Below are 27,038 nucleotides of genomic sequence, written 5' to 3' on the forward strand. Positions count from 1 at the left end.
TTCTGACTGAAATGAACTTTTATTATTTAAATGCATAGTATGCAATGCATACAACAATATTTTCTATCAAAAATAAACATTTAGATATTACCCATTGTTTCTCTGACTGTACTTGTACTGTGAACAATGACAAAGTTGACTGAGAAGAATTAAGTACATTTAAGTGCCAAACATTCTGGGTTTTATATGAACCCTTTTCTGAGATGCAAAAACAAAAAATTAAATTACTTTCAAATTACTTTTTTAAAGTATCAAAACTAAGGCATACATTAAAATAAATAATAATAATAATAATAATAATAATAATAATAATAATAATACAAAAATACTGCCAAGTCATGCAACTTAACTTTCAGAACTAAAAGATTCAAAATCTACAGCTCAGGCACAACATAAGCCTTTGCTGTCTTCTTGGGATGCTTTGAGGTATTTAAGAGACAAAAAACATGGACAGGAACTTGGACCTAGAGTCCATGCATGGTTTCACACAGAGTGCTTTAAGCATATACGTATATATATTAATCAGAATATAAAAGTCCTCTCTCTCTTTCTCTCAACGTGTGTGTGCTTTAAAAGTCTTTAAAGTGATGTGAAGTCTTCAATGTGATTGCAATGAAGAAAGGTAAGAATATCAACATGCTCAGAACTGAGTCTTGCCCTGCGCTTTGAAGCAATGTTTCCTTTGGACATTTTCCGTCGTTGTCTCCTGTTTGTTCTTTCTCTTTGCTCATTGCCATTGTTATCCATTCCATTTTGCAGCCCAAGAACATGGTGTGAGCTTTAAAATGAATTAAAAGAGGCTTCGAGGCAGATGAATTTGCGTCGAATAATTTTTGTAATCAAGTTACTTGAATTACTCGAGGAATCGTTTCAGCCCTAATGTGATCAGTCAGTTATTGTTATGGATCTTCTACATCTGAATATGAATGATTCAGCTCCCAAACTGCTGGAAATGTGGGACGTGTTCTAATGCTTCACCACCATAACTGATTTATCCTGGAAAAAAGGTCTGAGGAGAGACTCCTGTCATACACCAGACGTGGTGAGTTTATTATCCTTAATGCTGAAAAACACAACAGGACAGAATTACAGACAAATTTAAACACATTGCTTATGAACAACAGAAGCATAAATACACACATTAGATAACATTTTACAGCACACAGTGAATATTACTCAATATCATACAGTAAAGAGACAGTAAGTCAGTAACTCACTGTAGTGTCTTCAGTTTATAGTGTGGATCCTTCAGTAGGTCAGAAAGCAGATTCACTCCTGATTCTCCTGGATAATTATTGTTCAGATCCAGTTCTCTCAGGTGTGATGAGGAGTTTGACCTCAGAGCTGAAGCCAGAGCAGCACAGCCTTTATCTGTAATACTGCAGTAACGCATCCTACAAGAAAGAAAACCTTCTTACACTTAACACACTCAGTTTTAGTACTGAAAACATGAACTACACAAAATCTTTATATACAGTACATTTACTCTCCATCTCACACACACAACAATGACAATATATCAGATCACTACAATTACAGTTACTAGAGAGGAGAACTGGATGTTGTAGTGTTTATTAAAACTGTGTGTGTGTGTGTGTGTGTGTGCCTCAGTATCTCCAGTGTACAGTGTGGATCCTTCAGTCCATCAGAGAGCAGCTTCACTCCAGAATCATGCAGTAAATTGATACTCAGGTCCAGTTCTCTCAGACTGGAGGAGTTTGAGCTGAGAACTAAGGACAGAACTCTACAGCTTTCCTCTGTCAGGTTACACTCCCATAGACTGGAAGACAAATGAAATATCAGAACACTGATCTCAAACACACAAACACAGCCATAATCCAGCTAAAGTTGAAGATGTAACAGAAATGTCAGTGTGTTTGTGTCACACACACAAATCAAAGGACAGGACACCACATCAGCACATTTACAGGAGCAGGGACGTCTTTCTGCACTCCACAATCTCTCAGCTACAATTTATTATAACACCATTAGGTCATGTACATAACACACACATGTGAGAGCGAGCAGCCTACAAACACTCTGATCTGTGTTCAAGTTTCTACAACCAACACTGCAGATACAGTGCATTTTATTACAGAAAATAAAGTATTATAGAAATTATTCCAAATTATTCACCCAAATATTTATAAATGAAAATCATGGAAATTGCCAGGAGTTCCTAAACCTTTGCATACAACTTTTTTGAGTTAATTTTTAACTCCATGTTCAGCATCAAGTGCTATATTCATGGCAGGAGCAAAAGAATAAACAATAAATAAACAAAAATGCACAAATCAATAAACATGTAAATGAATATGAGTTGCACAAAAAAAAAAGGATATTCTTAAAAAATAAAAAAAGTCAAATATTTCACCTTGAGCAAGATGAGCATCTTTATGAATGTTTTTAATTAATCTGTGCTAAACATTTTTAAGCTCAAATGATACTTATTTGTTATAAATGTTATACATTTCTCTAAAGTCATTAAAAGAAGATCAGTTCAACAAAAAGTGTTTTAGAGTATGCAGAGTTCTACATGACTGTCTAATCTTATTTCCTGAAGGTTTTGTAATTTAACAGATTTAGCATTACACAGATTATGGAGTCTTTAACTACATCCCATAATAACCTACAGTCCTCCACCATGTTGCTGTTAAAGCTAATAAATTCCTCAAATTCAGTCATAAACTTTAATAAATATGCTTTTTTCAGCAAGGAGGAGTTATATGTCTATCTGGTGTCTTACTTAGACAAACTGTTTAAAGAGGCAGAAGAAAGAAGTTGTGGAGAGGAGAAAAGAATATCACTTCTCAAGATCTGTGATTAGCTGAAATGAAAGTGTACACACACCTCAGAGAAACCTGGTTACACACAATCTGGGCTAATAACAGAGAATATAACAGAAAACACACAAAAAACACCTGTAATGAACACGGAACAGAGCGGACCCAAACGCAGGATAGCATAAATAAACAGGGTTTAATGACAGAACACAAAACAGGAACACAGACTCGAGACGGGACTAAACAGAACTAAGACCACAGTAGATGCCGCGCTGCACGAGGCAACGCGGCACAATTAAATACAAAAAAGGACAATGACACAATAAGGATCAGGTGTGAAGACAGGGAGGAGCAGACGAAGGCGGGGCAGACACGTGATGAGAAACGTAAACAAACGCATGTGGCCAGAGTCCGGGCAGAGTCCTTACAACACCAATAACTTTCACCCAAACTGTGTATTATACAACAAACCACTAAACAGATGAAATAAACCCACAGCACCAATCTTTCTTTAAATGAGACAGTGCTTTTAAACAATATATAAGGTGAGTGGATCCACTACTCAACATAACTGAGGAAGCTGCTGTTCCTCACTAAACAACACACACAAACACAAACACTAAAGACAAGTCAGAACATGAAAAACACAAACAACAACAAAAATGTAAACTAAATAATAACCCGAGACTGGACTGTGACCAATATGGACCACTCAAGAAGATTCCAGTCCAACAATGTAAACTAACCAATAACTTGTAAGATAGATCGACCTGTGGAATAAACCTACATACTGTACAGTGAAATACAGTACAATGGAATGACCAAAATAAACAAGCTTCCTTAACAGTAGCATTCAAGGTTTAGCTGAGGCCTGCTTTCTAAAGTTACATGGAGCTGAGCATTCAAGTTCAATAAAAAGTCAGTTCACTGTAGTGTTTATAAGAAGGTGGTCAGTTTTCTTCTCTGTAGTTACCACAGCTAGCCTTAGCAAGTCCAGTAAAGCACAGTCAGCCCAGTGTGCCAGAACCAGCTAGGCCTATAATGAACATTTATAGATGAGTGTATCAAGCATTCTTATTGTAGCAGGCCAAAGCTAGGAATTAACCTACTGTATAGCCTGCCTGAACTACGTTATGAATAATAAAAAAAAAGTTAATTCACTACACTATGAGGTATGAGACCTGGCTAGTTTAAAGTCCATTCATTCATTCATCTTCTACCGCTTATCCGAACTACCTCGGGTCACGGGGAGCCCGTGACTATCTCAGGCATCATTGGGCATCAAGGCAGGATATACCCTGGACAGAGTGCCAACCCATCGCAGGGAACACACACACACACATTCACTCAATCACACACTAGGGACAATTTTCCAGAGATGCCAATCAACCTACCATGCATGTCTTTGGACCTGGGGGAGGAAACCGGAGTACCCGGAGGAAACCCCCGAGGCACGGGGAGAACATGCAAACTCCACACACACAAGGTGGAGGCGGGAATCGAATCCCAACCCTGGAGGTGTGAGGCGAACGTGCTAACCATTAAGCCACCGTGCGCCCCTCAGTTTAAAGTCCAGTATGGACCAAATTTTGAAAAAGGCTGCAGCTCCACACTCAAAGCACTGTTAGCCGAGCGGTCCATGGTTAGCTTGGCAGTCGATGCTCTGCTCTCATGTCAATTCAGAAATCTTTCCACGTCATTGGAAGAACTAAAGGTGCAAAAGGGATCTCTGTCTGTAATTTTCAGTGTGGCAGAATAGAGTAGGAACATATAATACCTTTATCTTGTGCTGTGGACATGGGCTGGGAGAAGACCAAGCATCACTTCACCATGTAGTTAATATACCAGGGGTGAAACAGACTGTTCTTCCTCACTCAAAAAATCTTTACTTGTCATTTGTGTGCATACAGTGGACTTTCCTCAGAAAGAAATTACTTTGCTCACATAAACAGTCATTTAAAGAAGAATGAAACTGTCCATTGCATGTTTTCAGTTTGTGATTTCCAGTCAAATGTATATGGAACTGTTAAATCACATAAAAACAGAAAACACAACCAATATTCGCTAAGTTATCTTAAGCCTGGCATAGTAACCATCTCTGAACAATTACAGGAGCCTGAAGATGTTGACATTTGTGAAGCCAGTGATAATTTTAGCATTGTGTAAACTATTGAATATTGTCTTGATGAAAAACAGAGCAGCACCTTTCAGAATGTTCGAATATTAAAATCTCTGCAGTGGGTCTTTGCCAAGAAAGACATTGTTGACAAAGTAGTTGATAATCAGAAAACAAGAACTAGTTCAGCACATCATGAGAACCATTATTATAGGACATTTCAGGATGGTACCTTCTTTAAATAAATTAATATTCTGTCTGGGAAAGACTTAACAATATTATTGACACTATATGCAGATGATTTCGAGGTGTGTTACACATTGGGCACATCCCAAAAGGAGCACAAGCTTTTTGCTGTTTACTGGTTTTGAGCAATTTTCTCCCTGGTTCCCACTCATGCCTTTTGTCAATCTATTTGACACTTCTGTGCAAAGGTGATCATTCATTTACATTTACAGCGTTTGGCAGATTCTCTTATCCAGAGCGACGTACATAAGTGCTTAAATCTCTATCATTGGATACATTAATGCTGGTTCACTAGGTTACATACTTAAGATACCATGAGTTTAAAACATTGTACAAAGTTACATTATTGGTTTTTTTTTTAATAAATGCAAAAGAGAGGGAAAGAAGTGCTAGTTGAAGTATTTCCTGAATAAGTAGGTCTTCAACCGCCGTTTGAAAACAGCCAGTGACTCAGCTTTCCAGACCTCTAGGGGAAGTTCATTCCACCACCTTGGTGCCAGAACAGAGAAGAGTCTTGTAGTATACTTGCCTCTTACCCTGAGAGATGCTGGAACCAGTCGAGCAGTGCTTGTAGATCGGAGGGTGCAGTGCGACTAGTAATGAGGGCTTTGAGGTAAGAGGGAGCTGGTCCATTTTTGGCTTTGTAGGCCAGCATCAGTGTTTTGAATCTGATGCGTGCAGCTACCTGAGGAGCCAGTGGAGCCTCCCTGCCAGTGGAGGGATCGCAGCAGCGGGCTGGTATGCGAGAACTTTGGCAGGTTGAAAACAAGCCGTGCCACTGCATTTTGGATCATTTTTAGAGGACATTCGACATTAGAGCAAGATAAGTTATTCATTCCTTTTCTTGGAACCTTCCTTAAAGGTACTCTTCATTGTGCAGCAGCAGACAACAGCTCATGGCATGGCTGACTTTGTCTAAAGCTTTTCCATTCATTCATTCATTCATTCATTCATCTTCTACCGCTTATCCGAACTACCTCGGGTCACGGGGAGCCTGTGCCTATCTCAGGCGTCATCGGGCATCAAGGCAGGATACACCCTGGACGGAGTGCCAATCCATCACAGGGAACACACACACTCTCATTCACTCACACAATCACACACACTACGGACAATTTTCCAGAGATGCCAATCAACCTACCATGCATGTCTTTGGACCGGGGGAGGAAACCGGAGTACCCGGAGGAAACCCCCAAGGCACGGGGAGAACATGCAAACTCCACACACACAAGGTGGAGGCGGGAATCGAACCCCGACCCTGGAGGTGTGAGGCGAACGTGCTAACCATTAAGCCACCGTGCCCCCCTTCTAAAGCTTTTTAGGATAATTAATTTGTCAATTTTGTTTGGGGAAGAGTTTGGATGTCCAGTCAAAAAAAAGTTTGGTCTGGTGCACTTAACCTTCGCAATAAAGATCTTCTTTAAGAGCATGTGAAATAAATACAGGAAAGTGGCAGAAGCTGTTGTGGAGTGAAAAGTGAATGTGTTTTTACTAAGTATCTTTCTCATTTCAACGTTCTATCTGCTTATCTTCCAGATGTGCTGCATGATGTTTTTGAGAGTGTGGTGCCTGTTGAACTTGTAGATGCTTGACTTTACATATATCAAAGAAATACTTCACACTGGAAAGCCTCAATAAATCTGTTATCCAATTCTCTTACAAGTGGGAAGACTGAAAGAACAAGGCACATGCAATTCCTTGTACATTTTAAAGGCAAAACACACAACACTAAACACAGACAGAGATACCAAGAACTCATTCCTGATGTCAAGCTTCAAAAGGACCATCTTTTGGAGAATTACACTGAAATGGTAAAATCATTTGGTCCTCTTGTTGGTTTATGGGCCATGTGCTGCGAAGCAAAGAACAGCAATTTTAAGCAGATTGTGTGACACACAAATTGATTCAAAAACATTCCCCTATTACTTGCTGTAAAATATCAGCTAATGATTTCATACCACGTGAAATCTACTGAAAAATGTACACTGGATGTTTCTGATGCCTCCACAGTTCCTCTTGATGTTTTGCAAACAGAGGTAGCCCAGGTGATCAAAAATAAGTACCCAGATATGCTGGAAGTACATATTGCTAAGAGAGTCTCTAGCAAGGGTTTTAAATTCAGAAACGATATGATCCTGGGACATGAAACAACAAATGGCCTCCTTGACTTTGGAAAAATTGTCCAAATTTGTATAGTTCAAGTGACATTGTGCTTCATAATGAGATGATTGTGTGGATGGTACAAGAACACTTTAGGGCATTTGTGCTTACTGCATTTTCAACAATAGTGATATTCTTTGTAGAACATACTGATTCACTGTTGGTCCTTTGCATTTGGTGACTCAAACACTTAAAAAGCACCCTTGTTTTATTATGCAGTGGATGGAAAGCCAGTTTAAAGTATAAACTTGGCAACTATAGAACAAAACTAAGAAACATTGGCCATACAGAAGTTACAGTAAACTCGCTCAAGCAGAAAACAGACGGAATTTCCAGGCCTGCATATCATGTACAAAAACACAAAACTACTGCACGTCCTTCCCACAAGGGGAAACACCCAAAACTCTTGAAGCGATCAGAGTAACACTTTTGTCTGAAATAATAAAGAAGAACAATAAAAAAATGTATGAATGCTCATGACCAAGACTTTTTCAATTAGGAGGCATGAGGTGGTCAAGGAATCGCCTCTTATAGCAGATTTTGTCAGGACTCAGCCCGGACTTTGGCCATGTGCAGTTGTTTATGTTTGGTGTCACATGTCTGCCCCACCCTTGTCTCTTCCTCCCCGTCTCTGCACACCTGTTCCTCATGTGTCTGATTGTTATTAGTATTCAGTTGAGCCCCGTTGCCTTGAGCAGCGTGGAATCCCCTGTTGTGTTTTGTTGTCTTGTCTGTCTTGAGTCCGTGTTCCAGTTCTGTGTTTTATTTTAGTTAATAAACCCTGTTTTTTTTTTATGCTATTTTGCATTTGGGTCTATTTTATCCCATCGTCTCGTGACAGAAGGATTCCGCCATTAAGAAAAAAACATTAAAAAAACATTAAGACCCAGCAGGATAGCAGCAGCTCTGTGGGAGTATTTTTTTTTTTTCTTAGACTGTTTTTTTTTTTTACCCTGGACATTTGTTTTTTGTTGTTTTGGTGACCGCATTTTGTTGGTCCGCATTTTGTTCTGGTGAGGGACACCGCTCCGCTTCTGGTTCTCCGCGGGGGGCACCACCTCACTTGTTTTGCGGCCCATGTCACCAGCCCGAGTCCTTATTTTTTTTTTTCGGTGTCCTGTGACATTGCCTCGCACCTGTCCGGTGGAGGACGTCACTTCACTTCCAGTTTCCGTGGAGGACGCCGCCCCACTTCCTGTCCGCGGGGGGTGTTGCAGTCTCGTGTTTTGGCCTTGATATTTTTGTTAATTTTTTGCTCTGAGGAGGAGAATTTTTTTTTTCCCCGCCCTCCTTTTTTCCCTTTTTTTTTCTTCCCCGCCCTCCCCCCCTTTTCTGGTTTCTGAGATGTGGTTCTGGCTGCGGTGCATTAGGGGTTGTGCTCGGCCCTTCTGCTCGGCTGTGGACTTCGCTCGGCCCTCTCTTGCTGCGCCGCCATGTGCCTTGCTCCCCCCACCTGCCTCGCCATGTGCCTTGCTCCTCCCACCCTCCTCACCATGTGCCTTGCTCCCCCCACTTGCCTCGCCATGTGCCTTGCTCCTGTCACCCTCCTCGCCGTGTGCCTTGCTCCCCCACCCTCCTTGCCATGTGCCTCACCCCCCCCGGACTCCGTCGGGACTGTCAAGACAGATTGGCACGTCGGGAGCCGCGCCTCGAGGGGGGGGTACTGCCAGGACTCAGCCCGGACTTTGGCCATGTGCAGTTGTGTATGTTTGGTGTCACATGTCTGCCCCGCCCTTGTCTCTTCCTCCCTGTCTCTGCACACCTGTTCCTCATGTGTCTGATTGTTATTAGTATTTAGTTGATCCGTGTTGCCTTGAGCAGCAGTCGTCTTGTCTTGAGTTCATGTTCCAGTTCTGTGTTTTGTTTTAGTTAATAAACCCTGTTTTCTTTTAGCTATCCTGCATTTCAGTCTGTTTTATCCCCACGTCACTGACAGATTTCAAAACCAGATGTCCTGTTCTTTTCAGAAAAGAAGAGGTAGGTGAACATTTTTAAGTGAATATTATTATACATATATTTTAAACTTAATGTGTTTCATGGTAACAGTTATTCTTTGTCTATTATAGGTTTTTGCAGAATTTGAGCGAATAACAACAGTACCACTGTACCACAAATGGTGTTGCCAAGATGGCTGTTTACTCTTCAAAATGTATAAAGATGTTTGCAAAGCATATGTGTCCTTGTGCAAAGAATTAAAACCCTAATCGTTACCACAACACAGGTATTTCTGCAAAAGTGGCACATCTTTGAGTTAGAAAAGTTGTTAAGTGTCTTTGCTCTTTGTCTTTTTTAAATAAAAATACTGTTGCATTCAGAAATTTAAGTAAATGTGTGTCTTTGATTTGGAAAAAAATGTAAAAGCTATAATTCATTAATACACTGATGTAAAGCAAGAGTGTATACCCAAATCTCTGTGTCTATCTTAATGAAGACCCTAGCAGACGGTCTGCTAGGGAGTATTAAGGAGTGTATTAAGCAGTATATGGTAAGAAAATTTGCCTTGTGCTTTTTGTTGTACAATTATGTGAAATGCTGTAGTAAAGTAAAAGGGATCGTTTACCCAAATATTGTCATTCAAATTGATTCACCCTTATGTCATTCAAAACCTGTATATGACTCACCTGTGAAACACAAGATATTTTGAGATGTCTCAATGGTTTTGTGTCTACAGTATATAATGGAAGTCAGCGGGTGGCATGAAATGACATGAGGGTAATGAAAGAAATGTCATTTTTGGGTGAACGAGCCCCCTAAAGATTATTTCAGCTTTTACCCACTCTCATGTTATTCCAATCCTGTTTGATTTGCTTTCTCCTGCAGAACATGTTTGAACTGTACAACACTGAACCCCATTGACTTTTGTGTCCATTGTACTGTATGGGCACATAACCACTGAGACATTTCTTAATATTTTTGTCTTCTACAGAATAGTTATATATAGGTTTTAAATAACACAAGGGTGACTAAATCGTTTAACACACATGAATTTTGAATAACTGTATCATTGTAATTCTCCTCTGTAGGATAAAGATGCGCCCAGGACTCAGGACTCGATCAAGAAGACTGTGTTGGGATTGTTTGTTATAAAAGGTTCAAACATTGAAGATTGCCCAGTAGATATTGGAGTGATATTGGAGGGTGTGAGAGTTCTTGAAGATCTCAACAATGTAGTGTATGTCACAGCCAAGCTGATAGGGCTGATATATGCACTGAACTTGTGCTGCCCTACAGAACTCAGGTATACTTTTGAAGCACTACAGAAGTTGTTTCTGGAGCTAGATGGCAACAACCAATCTAATAAAGTACAAACGCTAACACTATACAAAGAAAAGCATTTGTGTGTGAACTTGAAATAAAAAACTTTGTGTTAAAGTTGAACTAATTGGATGGAACCACTGTCAATAATCTAAATGAGGTGTTTGAATAAGATGTTCTTATGTTGGTTTAGTGAAAAATATTTGAAGAGTTTTTAAAAGATGAAAACGTACAGACAACTGAACCATTTTAAGTTAAGGAAAGTAATTATACTTATTTGACTAAACATTAATAATTCGTTAGTTTCCTAATTCAGTTTTGTTGTTAAAACACAAGACTGTGGCATAGATTATACAAAAATCTTAAATATTAATTAAAACTAATAAGGTGAACCACTGTCCATAATTTATTTGAAGTTTAAAGTATATTTTTTTGAGCATCAGTGATGAAGAGCTCTTTCTTAGCAGCATAAAGAATGGCTCAGAGGGTTGTATAAAGAAAAAACATTGAATATCAGAGTGAGATTTTAATGTGTCTAACAAACAAATGGTCTAACCAGCCATCATGTTCAGTCAGTCACGTGACTCCCCCTGTTTTAGACACTTTTGTAACTGAGTGCAACAACACAACCATTGGTGGTAAAAAAAAAACACACAGAATGGTATGAAGTGTACTGAGTCCAGTGCTGTAGATTCAGGTGATACAGAGTGACACAACCCCCTAATTAGAGCTTAATTACTGTAGGACTATAATCTTTTATCCTGTTTCAGTGATGTGTCTGGTGTACGTCATCAGCAGTCGTGTTACAGACACGGTCACGTGTGTAATGAATGTGACCGAGGTGGATTATTTACTCTATTATCATTTTTATCTAAAATGTGTTGGGAGGAGAAACTAAAAGTTGATAGATTGAGCACACATTGTATAATAAAAAGTACAAATTACACAAAAGGACAGATGACAGAACTGAAAGAATAGTGTTTTTTAGTTTTGTAAACAGAAAATCTGTAATTTTTGTGTGTGTTTGTTATTCAGAGGAAATGCAGCATGAACCCAGTCAAGCATTACAGACTTAAACGATTAAACAATAAACAATATACACCTCTAATATAGTGTGTGTGTGTGTGTGTGTGTGTGTGTGTGTGTGCGTGCATGCATGAGTGTGTGTGTCTGTGTGTGTCCGTGTGTGTGAGTGTGTGTGTGTGAGTGTGTGTGTTAATGTGTGTGTGTGCGTGCGTGTGTCCGTTTGTGTGTGTGAGTGTGTGTGTGTGTGTGTGTGTGTGTGTGTGTGTGTGTGTGTGTGTGTGTACTGTACCTCAGTTTCTCCAGTGTACAGTGTGGATTCTTCAGTCCATCAGAGAGCAGCTTCACTCCTGAATCCTGCAGTTTGTTGTTATTCAGGTCCAGTTCTCTCAGACTGGAGGAGTTTGAGCTGAGAACTGAGGACAGAACTCTACAGCTTTCCTCTGTCAGATTACAGTCACACAGACTGGAAGAGAAATGATGAAGTGTTTGATTTATTTCTCTGATAGTGAATTGTGGTGTTTCCATCAGTGAGAAATAAAGTGTCTACCTGAACACAAGGTTCTAATGTCAGGATAAAAATATAAAATGAACATCTGTGTACAGATGTGACAAGTAAGAATGCGCATCACAGAGAAAAGGATCCTGCGATTTCTCACCACATCACATTCTCTAGCGCCGAAAACACATGACCAATAGAGTTAAGTCGTGTGTAATTCTCTGTCACATATACTGAAGCCAGTAACATGCTTGGTTTCTTTAATTCTCTCAACTTTCAATTTATATACTTTAGTCGTATATACATCTTTGTGAACTCCTGTGCAGGCATGTTATTCTGTACATCTAAAACCATGACCATTATGTATATATATATATATATATATATATATATATATATATATATATATATATATATATATATATTCAGTACTCTCTGTTACAATATTTATATACTTCAAACTTTCACAAATGGTGTTTAAATAGTCTGTGTACGTTTTACTCATTATTTTATATATATATATATATATATATATATATATATATATATATATATATATATATATATATATATATATATATTCAGTTCTCGCTGTTACAATATTTATATACTTGAAACTTTCACAAACGGGGTTTAGATAGTCCCCAGTTCTGAGCTGATGGCACTGCTGGACATCTTCTGATTTCGAAGGGTAATAAGCTTGATGTGTCCTTCATCTGCTGCACTAAGTTTCCTTATCCTTACCATTGCCCGTTTCTTTGTGCTTCTTCAAAAGAGCTTGAACAGCACATCTTGAAACCACAGTCTGCTTTGAAATCTTTGTCTGGGATAGACCATGTTGATGCAGCATATCTACCTTGTGTCTTGTTGCTATGCTCAATCTTGCCATGACATGAAACTGTCTTTCACAACCTCACCTTAGTAGCAGAGTTTGGCTGTTCCTCACCCAGTTTTAAGCCTCCTACACAGCTGTTTCTGTTTCAGTTCATGACTGGGTTTCAACCTATGTGTGACCTTGATGATCATTAGCACCTATTTGATATAATTGGTTGATCATACACCTGACTATAATCCTACAAATCCCTGAAATTGTGAAAGTGTAGCTATAAGAATTGATGCTGGTTTGAAGGCAAAAGGTAGTAACACCAAATATTGATTTGATTTAGATTTTTTTTTTTTGTTTGCTCACTTTGCATTTTGTAAATTGACAGACATTATTCCTCAAAATTTAAAGGTGTGTGTGTGTGTGGGTGTGGGTACCTCAGTTTCTTCAGTGTACAGTGTGTATCCTTCAGTCCATCAGAGAGCAGCTTCACTCCGGAATCCTGCAGTTTATTGTAACTCAGGTCCAGTTCTCTCAGACTGGAAGATTTTGAGCTGAGAACTGAGAACAGAACTCTACAGCTTTCCTCTGTCAGATTACAGTTACGCAGACTGGAAGAGAAATGATGAAAAATCAAAACACTGATCTCAAACACACAAACACAGCCATAATCCAGCTAAAGTTGAAGATGTAACAGAAATGTCAGTGTGTTTGTGTCACACACACAAATCAGAGGACAGGACACCACATCAGCACATTTACAGGAGCAGGGACGTCTTTCTGCACTCCACAATCTCTCAGCTACAATTTATTATAACACCATTATTATAAGAAATAAAGATATGGTGATTAGAATTATTCCTCAAAATTTAAAGGTGTGTGTGCGTGTGCGTGTGTGTGTGTGTGTGCGGGTGGGTTTGTGTGTGTGTATGTGTGTGTGTATGTGTACCTCAGTATCTCCAGTGTACAGTGTGTATCCTTCAGTCCATCAGAGAGCAGCTTCACTCCTGAATCTTGCAGTTCATTCTCACTCAGGTCCAGTTCTCTCAGACTGGAAGATTTTGAGCTGAGAACTGAGAACAGAACTCTACAGCTTTCCTCTGTCAGTTTACAGTTACGCACACTGGAAGACAAATGATGAAATATCAGAACACTGATCTCAAACACACAAACACAGCCATAATCCAGCTAAAGTTGAAGATGTAACAGAAATGTCAGTGTGTTTGTGTCACACACACAAATCAGAGGACAGGACACCACATCAGCACATTTACAGGAGCAGGGACGTCTTTCTGCACTCCACAATCTCTCAGCTACAATTTATTATAACACTATTAGGTCATGTACATAACACACACATGTGAGAGCGAGCAGCCTACAAACACTACACTCTGATCTGTGTTCAAGTTTCTACAACCAACACTGCAGATACAGTGCATTGTATTACAGAAAATAAACAATTATACAGCTGTACACTACCAGTTAATAACATAACAATACTAGTCGTACTTTACAGTCAGTTATATGTTGGATTTCACAGAGAGACTAAAACAGTTGGTGTGTGTTCTCTGTGCTCGTACAGGTACAAATCTGTCACCTCCAGACCTCTGATTTTACATACACACTGGTTCAGGTGTTTGGTGTGGACCTGAGTACAGGTGGAGTGTTCACATACATCCAAACAAATCCAAACTAAAGAGAAAGATTATATAAACGATTCTTGATTATGATTTACATTTTTTAGGAACTAAAAAATCTATCATCTATCATAAACAATGTAAATAAAGGATACTAGAAAGAACATTGTACTGTTTACTACAGATGTCACTGTTACTTTTTCAACACAACTTAGTGAACCCTTCTTTCTCCACAGAGTAAATGGGATCATGTCTTTCATGCCTCCACAACTGTGAAGTGAATGTGGGATTTTCTTCTCAAATCTGAGCACCTTCCCTGTTTACAGAGTGATGTCACATCAGCACGCCTGCATGCAGCATCAGAAATAAATAAGTCGTCAAACTTCTTACCTTAAAATGAGTTACACTGTATATACACAAGTATTAGGTTTAGATGGGTCAGCATACAGACATATTCGTTTGTTAAATCTAAAACACTGACTATACACATAGCAGGGAAATCTAACCCACCTTGTAGGTAAAAATCTAACACAACACTACCACTACTGTGTGTTACACTAAAGGATTTGTGTACGTAGGTGGGCTTCAGGTGGCTATAAGTGACAGGTACTTCCTGAAGAGTGTAGTGTATATTGTATAATACACAGTGTGGAACTAGCTTTAAACAGCACAACCTCCCCAAACCTAGCAAGGTACAGTAAGTGAGACGTCCGACTCCAAGGTAGCTGTCAAAATCAAAACACATCAGTTAACTTCAACAATTTAACTGTCAATATGGTACAGTTCAGTATTTTGTTCCCAAGTGATATCAGACCTCAGAGTCTGTAAACCTTTAGCCCAATGTGTAATATTTTATAAGTACTTAATGATGAACAGAGAACAAAACCAGTCTGTTATTAACGTTGTACAACAAAAATATAGATTAACTACAGCTGCTTATAAATACAAATACAGTTCACAGCTTAAAATCTCCAAAATCCACAGAAAGAAAGAAAGAAAGAACGAAACCTGAAGTCTCTTCAACAATAACGGTGATAAACCTGACTGACCGTCACATGCAACCGTTTTTGTGTTCACCATCTGTTTTTACCACATCCACCATCTTCTGATGCAGTGAACCAGACAAAAAATGTGTTGAATGTGTCGAGGTCCAAAATGATGTTTGATGTTTTATTTACCACGAGCTCAGTCCTAGGTAAAGTTTAGGAATAGTGCAGACTGAAGTAGACTTTTGTTTTTCAGTCATATTGGGGTAAATTTTTTAAAAAGAATTTATGTTTTATTTTTATTAGAAAGAACAATTAATGAAAAAAGCCATGACAGAGTGAATCTCCCAACAATACTGTGTCACACAGAACAAAGGATGAGGAACTTAAACATAAAGAGATACTTGAAGGACATTAGAGTGTTTTAATATTTACTCTTTATATTTTCTATTCATATTGATCCCATTTTGTCAGTCGTATGTTTTTCTCATCTGTGAGATTTTGTTAAATGTCACTTTCAAAATAAACAGAAAAGAAAAAGTCTTTGTTATGTGCCAAGGCACCTATTTTGCAGGTGTGTTTTAAATGCTTTTGTTACAGTGGATTAATAATCTGTAATAATAATAATAATAATAATAATAATAATAATAATAATAATAATAATAATAATAATTAGTAATCTGCAGCGTACGGACACCATCATAAAAGCGCGAACGTCGCGTCAACTCTTTGTTGGGTTGTTGGTTGGTGTGTTGTGAGAGTTGTTGGGAAGTTTTCTGCTGTGTCTTGTGTCGTTGCGATTTATGTTGTTGGTGTACAATATTGTTCTACATACGGGGCTGGAAGAGGTAAGAAGGATTCTTCCGTGTCTAGAGACCTCAGGTAAGGGGCAGTGCCTCCTGTATTTTACTTAGCGAGGCAAGTATAGCGGAGTTAGGATTTTGGTTTCACTTTTGTTTGAAGATAAGCGTGACTAATATAAAGCAGTGTTAGGCAAGCGGGTTTTGACTTTCTGTTTGCTTCTTTTCTTTGGCGCCGCCGATTTTCATGCAATCCCGCCTGTTGTAGACGTACAAACCATTTGTATATAATTGTGTATATATTATTGTAAATATGACTACCACTTTGTACAGTAAAGAAAAAACTCTCCACAAGCAGTGTGTCCTTACTGTGTACCTTACAAGCATATGGCATTACTGTTGTCAGCAATTTATAATAATTATCATACAGAACCAGTTAGTCTTCATCCATTCACAGCCACATTGGTCATCACTAGTTGCTGAACCTGAGAACTCCCTAGACTTAACTCGGGGTCGTAACAGTCTTTTACTGGTGTTTAGTTCAGAAACTAAAAGTTGATAGATTGAGCACACATTGTATAATAAAAGTACAAATTACACAAAAGGACAGATTACAGAACTGAAAGATTAGTGTTTTTTAGTTTAGTAAACAGAAAATCTGTAATTTTTGTGTGTGTTTGTTATTCAGAGGAAATGCAGCATGAACCCAGTCGAGCATCACAGACTTAAACAATTAAACAATATACACCTCTAATATAGTGTGTGTGTGCGTGCGTGCATGAGTGTGTGTGTCTGTGTGTGTCCGTGTGTGTTAGAGTGTGTTTGTTGTGAGAGTGTGTGTGTGTTTGTGTGTACCTCAGTATCTCCAGTGTACAGTGTGGATCCTTCAGTCCATCAGAGAGCAGCTTCACTCCTGAATCCTGCAGTTCATTGCCCCTCAGGTCCAGTTCTCTCAGACTGGAGGATTTTGAGCTGAGAACTGAGGACAGAACTCTACAGCTTTCCTCTGTCAGATTACACTGAAACAGACTGGAAGAGAAATGATGAAGTGTTTAATTTATTTCTCTGATAGTGAATAAAGGATAAAAATATAAAATGAACATCTGTGTACAGAAGTAAGAATGCGCATCACAGAGAAAAGGATCCTGCGATTTCTCGCCACATCACATTCTCTAGTGCCGAAAACACATGACCAATAGAGTTCAGTCATGTGTAATTCTCTGTCACATATACTGAAGCCAGTAACATGCTTGGTTTCTTTAATTCTCTCAACTTTCAGATTATATACTTTAGTTGTATATAAATCTTTGTGAACTCCTGTGCAGACATGTTATTCTGTACATCTAAAACCATGAGCATTATATATATATATTCAGTACTCTCTGTTACAATATTTATATACTTCAAACTTTCACAAATGGGGTTTAAATAGTCTGTGTACGTTTTACTCATTTGATGTCCTATTTATGGCTATAGTAAGTTATGAGGACACAGAGATCCAGACCTCTGTCATTTTTAATTATTAAATGGTCTTATATAATAAACTACCAAAAACAAAAAATGTTGAAATGATGGGTGACTAGAGAGAGAGAGAGAGAGAGAGAGAGAGAGAGAGAGAGAGAATTATGAAATTATTTAAAAACAATGCTATGTGAATATATTTAGAGGATAATTAATGCTTCATGTTGTAACCTCTCACATTCTAAGCTCCTATTCAGTCTTTTATAAGACTTTACAAAATGTAACAATCTTAATTTTATTAAACTCAATAAGCCTTTATTTAATAAATGTTAAAAAAAAATGCCTTACTGATGTTTGCTAACGTATAGCTTTAATAATGTGAGAAATCTCCGCACTAGTTTGTTGGATAAAGTAATGAAATATATTCCTAGTCATGCATAAAACAGTGACTGTATGAAACTTTAGCACATACAGTGGCCGAGTGGTGTGAGGTGTTGAGTGTGTACTACTGTATGTGCAGCTTTGTCACCAGAGACCTGGGTTCATTCTCAATAAGTTATCATCCTTTTAATATTGTTTATAAATATAATGATTTAAACTCTGTTATAATTGCATAATGTTTAATGCACAACAATACTGAGGGGCAAATAGTATCTGCCACTATTTATAAGTACCAATAGCATATAACTACTATTTACACTTAATATTACCAATAAATGCTATAAATCATTAAACTTTAATAAATATAAGGAATAATAAAGTTAACAAATGGTAAACTTAAATCTGTAAACAAGGCTTGATACTGTGGCTAGTGGTTTTCAAAGGGATAAATAAGACTAACTAATCCTACTTGACCAGATCTGAGCCTCGAACCAACACAGGTCCAGTATGGGAGACGGGCTGCTCTCTCTCTCTCTCTCTCTCTCTCTCTCTCTCTCTATATATATATATATATATATATATATATATATATATATATATATATATATATATATATATATATATTCTATAGAAGTAGATTCTAGATTCTATATAAGTTCTATAGAAATAATTATTCCTCAAAATTTAAAGGTGTGGGTGGGTGTGTGTGGGTGGGTGTGTGTGGATATGTGTACCTCAGTTTCTCCAGTGTACAGTGTGGATCCTTCAGTCCATCAGAGAGCAGCTTCACTCCTGAATCTTGCAGTTCATTGTAACTCAGGTCCAGTTCTCTCAGACTGGAGGATTTTGAGCTGAGAACTGAGAACAGAACTCTACAGCTTTCCTCTGTCAGATTACAGTTACACAGACTGAAAGAGAAATGATGAAAAATCAAAACACTGATCTCAAACACACAAACACAGCCATAATCCAGCTAGAGTTGAAGATGTAACAGAAATGTCAGTGTGTTTGTGTCACACATACAAATCAGAGGACAGGACACCACATCAGCACATTTACAGGAGCAGGGACGTCTTTCTGCACTCCACAATCTCTCAGCTATAATTTATTATAACACCATTAGGTCATGTACATAACACACACATGTGAGAGTGAGTAGCCTACAAACACTACACTCTGATCTGTGTTCAAGTTTCTACAACTTGATGTTTGGTGTGGACCTGAGTACAGGTGGAGTGCTCACATGCATCCAAACAAATCCAAACTAAAGAGAAAGATTATATAAATGATTCTTGATTATGATTTACATTTTTTTTAGGAAATATAGATGTGTAAAAATCTATCATCTATCATAAGCAATGTAAATAAAGGATACTAGAAAGAACATTGTACTGTTTACTACAGATGTCACTGTTACTTTTTCAACACAACTTAGTGAACCCTTCTTTTCTCAACAGAGTAAATGGGATCATGTCTTTCATGCCTCCACAACTGAGAAGTGAATGTGGGGTTTTCTTCTCAAATCTGAGCACCTTCCCTGTTTACAGAGTGACATCACATCAGCACGACTGCACGCAGCATCAGAAATAAACAAAGTCAAACTTCTTACCTTAAAATGAGTTTCACTGTATATACAAAAGTATTAGCTTTAGATGGGTCAGCATACAGACATATTCGTTTGTTAAATCTAAAACACTGACTATACACATAGCAGGGAAATCTAACCCACCTTGTAGGTAAAAATCTAACACAACACCACCACTACTGTGTGTTACACTAAAGGATTTGTGTACGTAGGTGGGCTTCAGGTGGCTATAAGTGACAGGTACTTCCTGAAGAGTGTAGTGTATATTGTATAATACACAGTGTGGAACTAGCTTTGAACAGCACAACCTCCCCAAACCTAGCAAGGTATAAGTGAGACGTCCGACTCCAAGGTAGCTGTCAAAATCAAAACACATCAGTTAACTTCAACAATTTAACTGTCATTATTGTCTTTTCTTATGGAACACACTTTAGCCCCAGTATTAAAAAAAAATGTGTCAGAAACAATCATAATACACCTTTCAATTTATTGTTTTTACCCAGTATTAGACAAAACAAGTTAGCACCTAATTCACCTCAGTAACTCAGTTATAAAACTCAACTTAAGCTAAATACAAGACCATATCCAATACAATTAAGAAAATCCAACTCCACTCTTTCCAGTATGGTACAATTCAGTATTTTGTTCACAGTGAAATAAGTGCTCAAGTGATATTAGATCTCAGTGTCTGTAAACCTTTAGCCCAATGTGTAATATTTTATCAGTACTTAATGATGAACAGAGAACAAAACCAGTCTGTTATTAACGTTGTACAACAAAAATATAAATTAACTACATCTGCTTATAAATACAAATACAGTTCACAGCTTAAAATCTCCAAAATCCACAGAAAGATCGAAAGAACGAAACCTGACGTCTCTTCAACAATAACGGTGATAAACCTGACCGACTGTCACATGCAACCGTCTTTGTGTTCACTGTCTGCTTTCACCACATGCAGTGAACCAGACAAAAAACTGTTTCTATAATTCAACTACAACAGATTAACAAAAATCACGATCCAAGAACAAGAATGTGATCGGTCATTAACAGTTTGGTGTCTTTGTTGAGCTCCAAGAAGAACAAAACAGGACTTTTTAATAACAGCGGTCACGACACTACTCTCACCTGTGACTATTATTCATCCTCTCTTTTTTTACCTGCTTGTACACTTGATAAGCAAAGAACAAAATGAACCCATCCTCTACAAACAGATCAGTGCTAGAGAAAGAAAATATTCATCACTCATCTGAGTTAGCTTGTTTCTAACAAAATAAAAAGATAAAGCTGAACATTTTCCCACTTTGTCTGTCCAATGTGTCGAGGTCCAAAATGATGATTGATGTTTTATTTACCAAAAGCTCAGTCCTTGGTAAAGTTTAGGAGTATTGCAGACTGAAGGAGACTTTTGTTTTTCCTTAATATTGGGGTAAATTTTTAAAAAGCATTTATGTTTTATTTTTATTAGAAAGAACAATTGAGGAAAAAAGCCATGACAGAGTGAATCTCCCCACAACACTGTCACACAGAACAAAAGATGAGGAACTTAAACATAAAGAGATACTTGAAGGACATTAGAGAGTTTTAATATTTACTTTTTATATTTTCTATCCATATTGATCCCATTTTGTCAGTCTTATGTTTTTCTCATCTGTGAGAGTTCTGTTAAATGTCACTTTCAAAATAAACAGAAAAGAAAAAGTCTAAAGAAATGTCTTTAGTTCTTAAATGCATGCAGTTATTTTGTATAGATGTTTTTACATCAATTTTAGAGAACACTAAATGTTTCATGATTCATATATAAAAGCTATAAAATGACTCATATGATGTTATAAGATTTTGTCCATGTGGCCCAGACCTCAGTTCAGATATAACATGTTAGTGTAAAAAGTGAAACAATCTCCTGTAAAAGTACCAGAGGTTTGTTTAAAGATGATTAGAGTAACTATTAACAAACATTAATCCAAACAGTGCAGTTCAGTGTTACATTAAAATAATAAACCATGCAGTAATACATTTATAAATAAAAATACTCACTCAGCTATTCTGGAGGCTTTGACCACTGGCAGCAGCCTCAGAAGACATTCATCTGATCGATCATATTTCCTCAAATTAAACACATCCAGCTCCTGTTCTGAGTTCAATAACACAAACACCAGAGCTGACCACTGAGCAGGAGAGAGACTGGTTCCTCTGAGACGACAGAAACCTCCACTGTTCAGGTAAGTTTGTACTTCCTGCACTAGTGAATTATCATTCAGTTCATTCAGACAGTGGAACAGATTGATGGATTTCTCTGTAGATGGATTCTCCCTGATCTTCTCCTTGATGTACTCCACTGTTTCCTGTTTGCTGTGAGATCTGCTTCCTGTTTGTGGCATTAAGTCTCGTAAGAGAGTCTGATTGGACTCCAGTGAGAGTCCCAGAAGGAAGCGGAGGAACAGGTCCAGGTGTCCATTCTCACTCTGCAAGGCCTTGTCCACTGAACTCCTGAGGAGATCAGACAGGTTAGAGGTTTGATGTTCTGTTACATTTCTGCTGATGAAGGAGAGAAACGTGTATAAAGCAGCAAGAAACTCCTGAACACTCAGATGAACAAAGCTGAAAACCTTCCCCAGGTTAAGACCAAACTCCTCTCTGAAGATCTGGGTACACACTCCTGAGTACACTGACACATCTCTGACATCAATGCCACACTCTCTCAGGTCTTCATCATAGAAGATCAGGTTTCCTTTTTCCAGCTGGTGGAAAGCCAGTTTTCCCAGTGCCATGATATTCTCTCTGGTCTGCTGGGGATCAGGGTCACATTTCTGATGGTACTTTTGGTCCTTCTGTTTGATCTGAAAGATCAGGAAGTGTGTGAACATCTGAGTCAGAGTCTTGGGGATCTCTCCACCCTCTGCTTCACCCAACATTCTCTCTAGAACAGTGGCTGAAATCCAGCAGAAGACTGGGATGTGACACATGATGTAGAGGCTTCTTGAAGACTTCAGGTGTGTGATGATATTATTGGCCAGTCTCTGATCACTGATCCTCTTCCTGAAGTACTCCTCTTTCTGAGGATCACTGAAGCCATGTACCTCTGTTACCTGGTCTACACACTCAGGAGGGATCTGATTGGCTGCTCCTGGTCGAGAGGTTATCCAGAGGAGAGCAGAGGGAAGCAGATTCCCCTTGATGAGGTTCGTCAGCAGCACATCCACTGAGGCTGACTCTGTCACATCACACAATCTCTCATTCTTCTGGAAATTTAGAGGAAGTCGACACTCATCCAGACCATCAAAGATCAACACCACTTTGTAGGAGTCACAGTCTATTGATTCTAGTTTTCTTATTTCTGGGGAAAAATGATGAAGAAGATTCATGAGACTGAGATTTTGCTGCTTCATCAGATTCAGCTCTCTAAAGGGAAGTGGAAACATGAAGGTGACGTCCTGATTTACTTTTCCTTCAGCCCAGTCCAGAATGAACTTCTGCACAGAGACTGTTTTTCCAATTCCAGCAACTCCTTTAGTCAGCACAGTTCTGATGGACTTGTCTTTAAAGAGGTCATTACAGTTGATGGGTTTCTCCTGTGTTGCTGGTCTCCTGGACGCTGTCTCAATCTGTCTCACCTCGTGTTCATTATTGACGTCTCCACTCCATCCCTCTGTGATGTAGAGCTCTGTGTAGATCTCATTCAGAAGTGCTGAGCTTCCATGCTGTGGGATTCCTTCCTTAATTCTTTTAAAATTCTCTCTCAGCTTGGACTTCAACTTTGGCTGATACACAGAGGTGAGTTCTAATAAACAAAGTAATAACATGTTTTAATGCAAAATCACTGAGCTCAATATAAAATTTTAATTTATTTCAGTTCCTGCTGTTCATCCTGATTGATGTACTAAATATTACTGAAGGATCAGGACCATTGTACAAGGTAACCACAAGCTGGACCATGAACAGAACAGAAAAGCAGCAGATTTACATGATACTAAAATTAAATTTAAAACTAAAAGTGTTCATATCTAAACCTTTTTCCTCTCTCTAAAGTGAACCTGATGGAATAAAGTCATGACAGAGCTCTTACTGTTGTACAGTGTGTTAGCGAGATCTGAGTGGTTCATGTTCTTCAGGACATGCAGTGTGATCTTCAGCGCTCCCTCTCTGACACTGTGCAGATCCTCCTCATCCTCCACCTCCCTCTCAGTGCATGCTGGGTAATCTGGACTCAGTAGCTTCCTAAACCTCTTCAGCTCATTCTTTATCAGAGTGATGACTTTGTGTTCCAGCTCCTGGGTAGAAACACACAGGAACAGATCCAAACATTATCATATTACAGTGACAGATGCTTGTAATTTACAAGTAGAAGTCTGGGGGCACGGTGACTTAGTGGTGAGCACGTTCGCCTCACACCTCCAGGGTTGGGGGTTCGATTCCCTCCTCCACCTTGTGTGTGTGGAGTTTGCATGTTCTCCCCGTGCCTCGGGGGTTTCCTCCGGGTACTCCGGTTTCCTCGCCCGGTCCAAAGACATGCATGGTAGGTTGATTGGCATCTCTGGAAAATTGTCCGTAGTGTGTGATTGTGTTAGTGAATGAGAGTGTGTGTGTGCCCTGCGATGGGTTGGCACTCCGTCCAGGGTGTATCCTGCCTTGATGCCCGATGACGCCTGAGATAGGCACAGGCTCCCCGTGACCGAGGTAGTTCGGATAAGCGGTAGAAAATGAATGAATGAATGAATGAAAGTAGAAGTCTCTTTTTATTATCACATTTAAACTTAGAACTGAAATACTGATTACTCATATAACTGATTACCAATAATGCTGCTGCACATCAAAACATTACAAGGGATCACAAAACACATTACACACTAAAACACACACACACACATGCACACACACACACACACACACACACACACACACACACACACACACACACACCTTGAATATGGATTCCAGCTGATTTTTCCTGATGTTTGATTTCTTCATTTGTGGTCTGTGAACAAACAAAACACATCATGTGATTATGGACGTATTGGATATATATGGATGTATTCATAGCTGCACAAATCACACACTAATAAATACAGAGACAGATATTTAACACTATCCTCTTAACACAATACACTGATTTCAGGATTTCCTAACTGACACCAACTTGTTTAGAAACAAATGTTTGAATAAATGAATAAAATCTTTATATTGTCATTAATGTCCCAGGTGTAAATGTTCTTCTGTAGCACCACAGACCCTCCAGCTCAGGGACTGCAGACTGAACTGAACTCTTAAAGCAGTTTTCCTCACTCCCAGTCCGAGAGCTGCAGCACTGCACAGTTTAGTGTTTTACTGCTTCAACACCTGATAAAGCTCATGAAGGGCTTCATAATGAGACGAGTGAGTTTGATCAGGTGAAACACTGCTGTAAAACACCTCACTATACTGACCTCACATCAGTAGAACTCTCTCTTTCACTGAAGTTAAATAGATGATCCATTGACGCGTCACTCTTCATGGACACACAGCTGGGTTCTGGTGAGTCTGATCTCTTTCTCTTCATCATTCTAGAATTACAACAGAAATATCAGCAATAATTAATACTCTGCTGACTCAGCACTGTTAACTGCTTCAACACCTGATAAAGCTCATGAAGGGCTTCATAATGAGACGAGTGAGTTTGATCAGGTGAAACACTGCTGTAAAACACCTCACTATACTGACCTCACATCAGTAGAACTCTCTCTTTCACTGAAGTTAAATAGATGATCCATTGACGCGTCACTCTTCATGGACACACAGCTGGGTTCTGGTGAGTCTGATCTCTTTCTCTTCATCATTCTAGAATTACAACAGAAATATCAGCAATAATTAATACTCTGCTGACTCAGCACTGTTAACTGCTTCAACACCTGATAAAGCTCATGAAGGGCTTCATAATGAGACGAGTGAGTTTGATCAGGTGAAACACTGTAAAACACCTCACTATCCTCACTAATACTATGCTGATCATCATTAAACACCAATAATTTCATCTTTTTAATTCAGATCAAGTCTGTACACTTATTCAAACAGGAGACAGGCCTCATAAGTCAGGAATTACACTGATATCAGGAGTCCCAATCACAGCTAACTGACTAAGCTGGGTCTTAAAGCCTGTAGAGTTCACTGACACAAAGCTATGCTGCTCTTATGCTGCACATTACACAGTCCTTTTTACTCTTCTCTCAGTGAATGATTTGTCTAAACTGTTCTTAGATCAGATCAGTGATATATTCACTGCTATTAAACACCTTAAAGCAAAGTTGAGTTCCTGTGTTGACTAGTGAGTGTTTAGAGATACAGATGAGTTCCCATGAGACGGTGTGTATTTATTGCTGGTGAATGTAAAAGTGAGTCACCTTTCGTCTTTCTTTAAGTCCTGTTTTCCAGACACACTCATGTTGGAGGTCATGTCTCCTACTCCAGATTACAGCAGGACACACGTTTACTTCACTCCATCGGTGTGTTAAATTAAACCCTGAATCAGCACAGAGTTCACTTACAGGAAATAGTCACGTTATCAAGTTATAAAACAACCTGTGTACATTAAAGCTTTAGTACAAACCCACAAAACTCTTCTGCATCTAGAGTCAATTCAGTGTGTTTATATATTAGAGCTTTAGATACTCACTGTGTTTTTACTCCTGAAATCTTTTATTTTTCACTCGTCACAAAATGGAGCTGCTGACTTTCGCTTTCACTACAGTTTATACTGCAGAGGGGGGGAGGGCAGAGACACAGATACACACACACACACACACACACACACACACACACACACACACACACACACACGAAGTACTCTATGCTCCAATCCAGCAGGTGGTGGAAAAGAAAATGCATCTTGTAGTTGAGTTGCCAACCGCAATTTAAACAACAGGAGATAGACACACACACACATACACACACACACATACACACCCACACACACACGCTTTGATGAATATGATTCTTTTTTTTTTTTTTTTTTATTGAAATCTTTTTATTGAGGAAATATCACAAACAGTCAAACAGTTTACAGGTATTCCCCTTAAATTTTTGTTATTTTAAAACACAATAAAACAGTAAGTAAAGGAAAAAAGGCATAAACAGGAGACACATGCAATAAAAAAAAAAAAAATAATAATAAAATAAATAAATGATAATAATAAAAAAAGATAAAATAATATAAAATAAAAAAATAAGTACGGGGGAAGGCAGAATCAATCACATTGTAGTGTCTGTAGCGATTTATAATATTCCATGAGAGCGCCCCATTTATGGTGAAA

At 38.5% G+C, this 27,038-nt stretch overlaps 1 protein-coding gene across 9 annotated transcripts; it reads right to left on the reverse strand.

Annotated features, from left to right (window-relative positions):
- LOC132858822 (NACHT, LRR and PYD domains-containing protein 3-like) lies at positions 1 to 26,520 on the reverse strand. Of its 9 annotated transcripts, XM_060889316.1 has the most exons (15): positions 26,402 to 26,483; positions 26,130 to 26,248; positions 25,453 to 25,569; positions 25,179 to 25,295; positions 24,676 to 24,730; positions 23,822 to 24,026; positions 21,793 to 23,536; positions 18,905 to 19,078; positions 17,184 to 17,357; positions 13,855 to 14,028; positions 13,343 to 13,516; positions 11,876 to 12,049; positions 1,607 to 1,780; positions 1,218 to 1,394; positions 1 to 1,063 (listed from the first exon to the last, which is right to left on the reverse strand). In XM_060889316.1, the coding sequence occupies exons 2-15, from the start codon at positions 26,180 to 26,182 to the stop codon at positions 1,027 to 1,029; spliced, it is 3,549 nt and encodes a 1,182-aa protein (XP_060745299.1). In that variant the 5' UTR covers positions 26,183 to 26,248; positions 26,402 to 26,483; the 3' UTR covers positions 1 to 1,026. The 9 variants fall into 9 exon arrangements, with proteins under 9 accessions (XP_060745299.1, XP_060745300.1, XP_060745301.1 ...); XM_060889317.1 differs by lacking the exon at positions 26,130 to 26,248 and having other exon boundaries at positions 26,402 to 26,520; XM_060889318.1 differs by lacking the exon at positions 13,343 to 13,516.
- Positions 26,521 to 27,038: the final 518 nt, after the last annotated feature.

Source organism: Tachysurus vachellii, chromosome 16, assembly GCF_030014155.1.
Source record: "Tachysurus vachellii isolate PV-2020 chromosome 16, HZAU_Pvac_v1, whole genome shotgun sequence".
In the NCBI taxonomy this organism is placed as follows: Eukaryota; Metazoa; Chordata; class Actinopteri; order Siluriformes; family Bagridae; genus Tachysurus; species Tachysurus vachellii.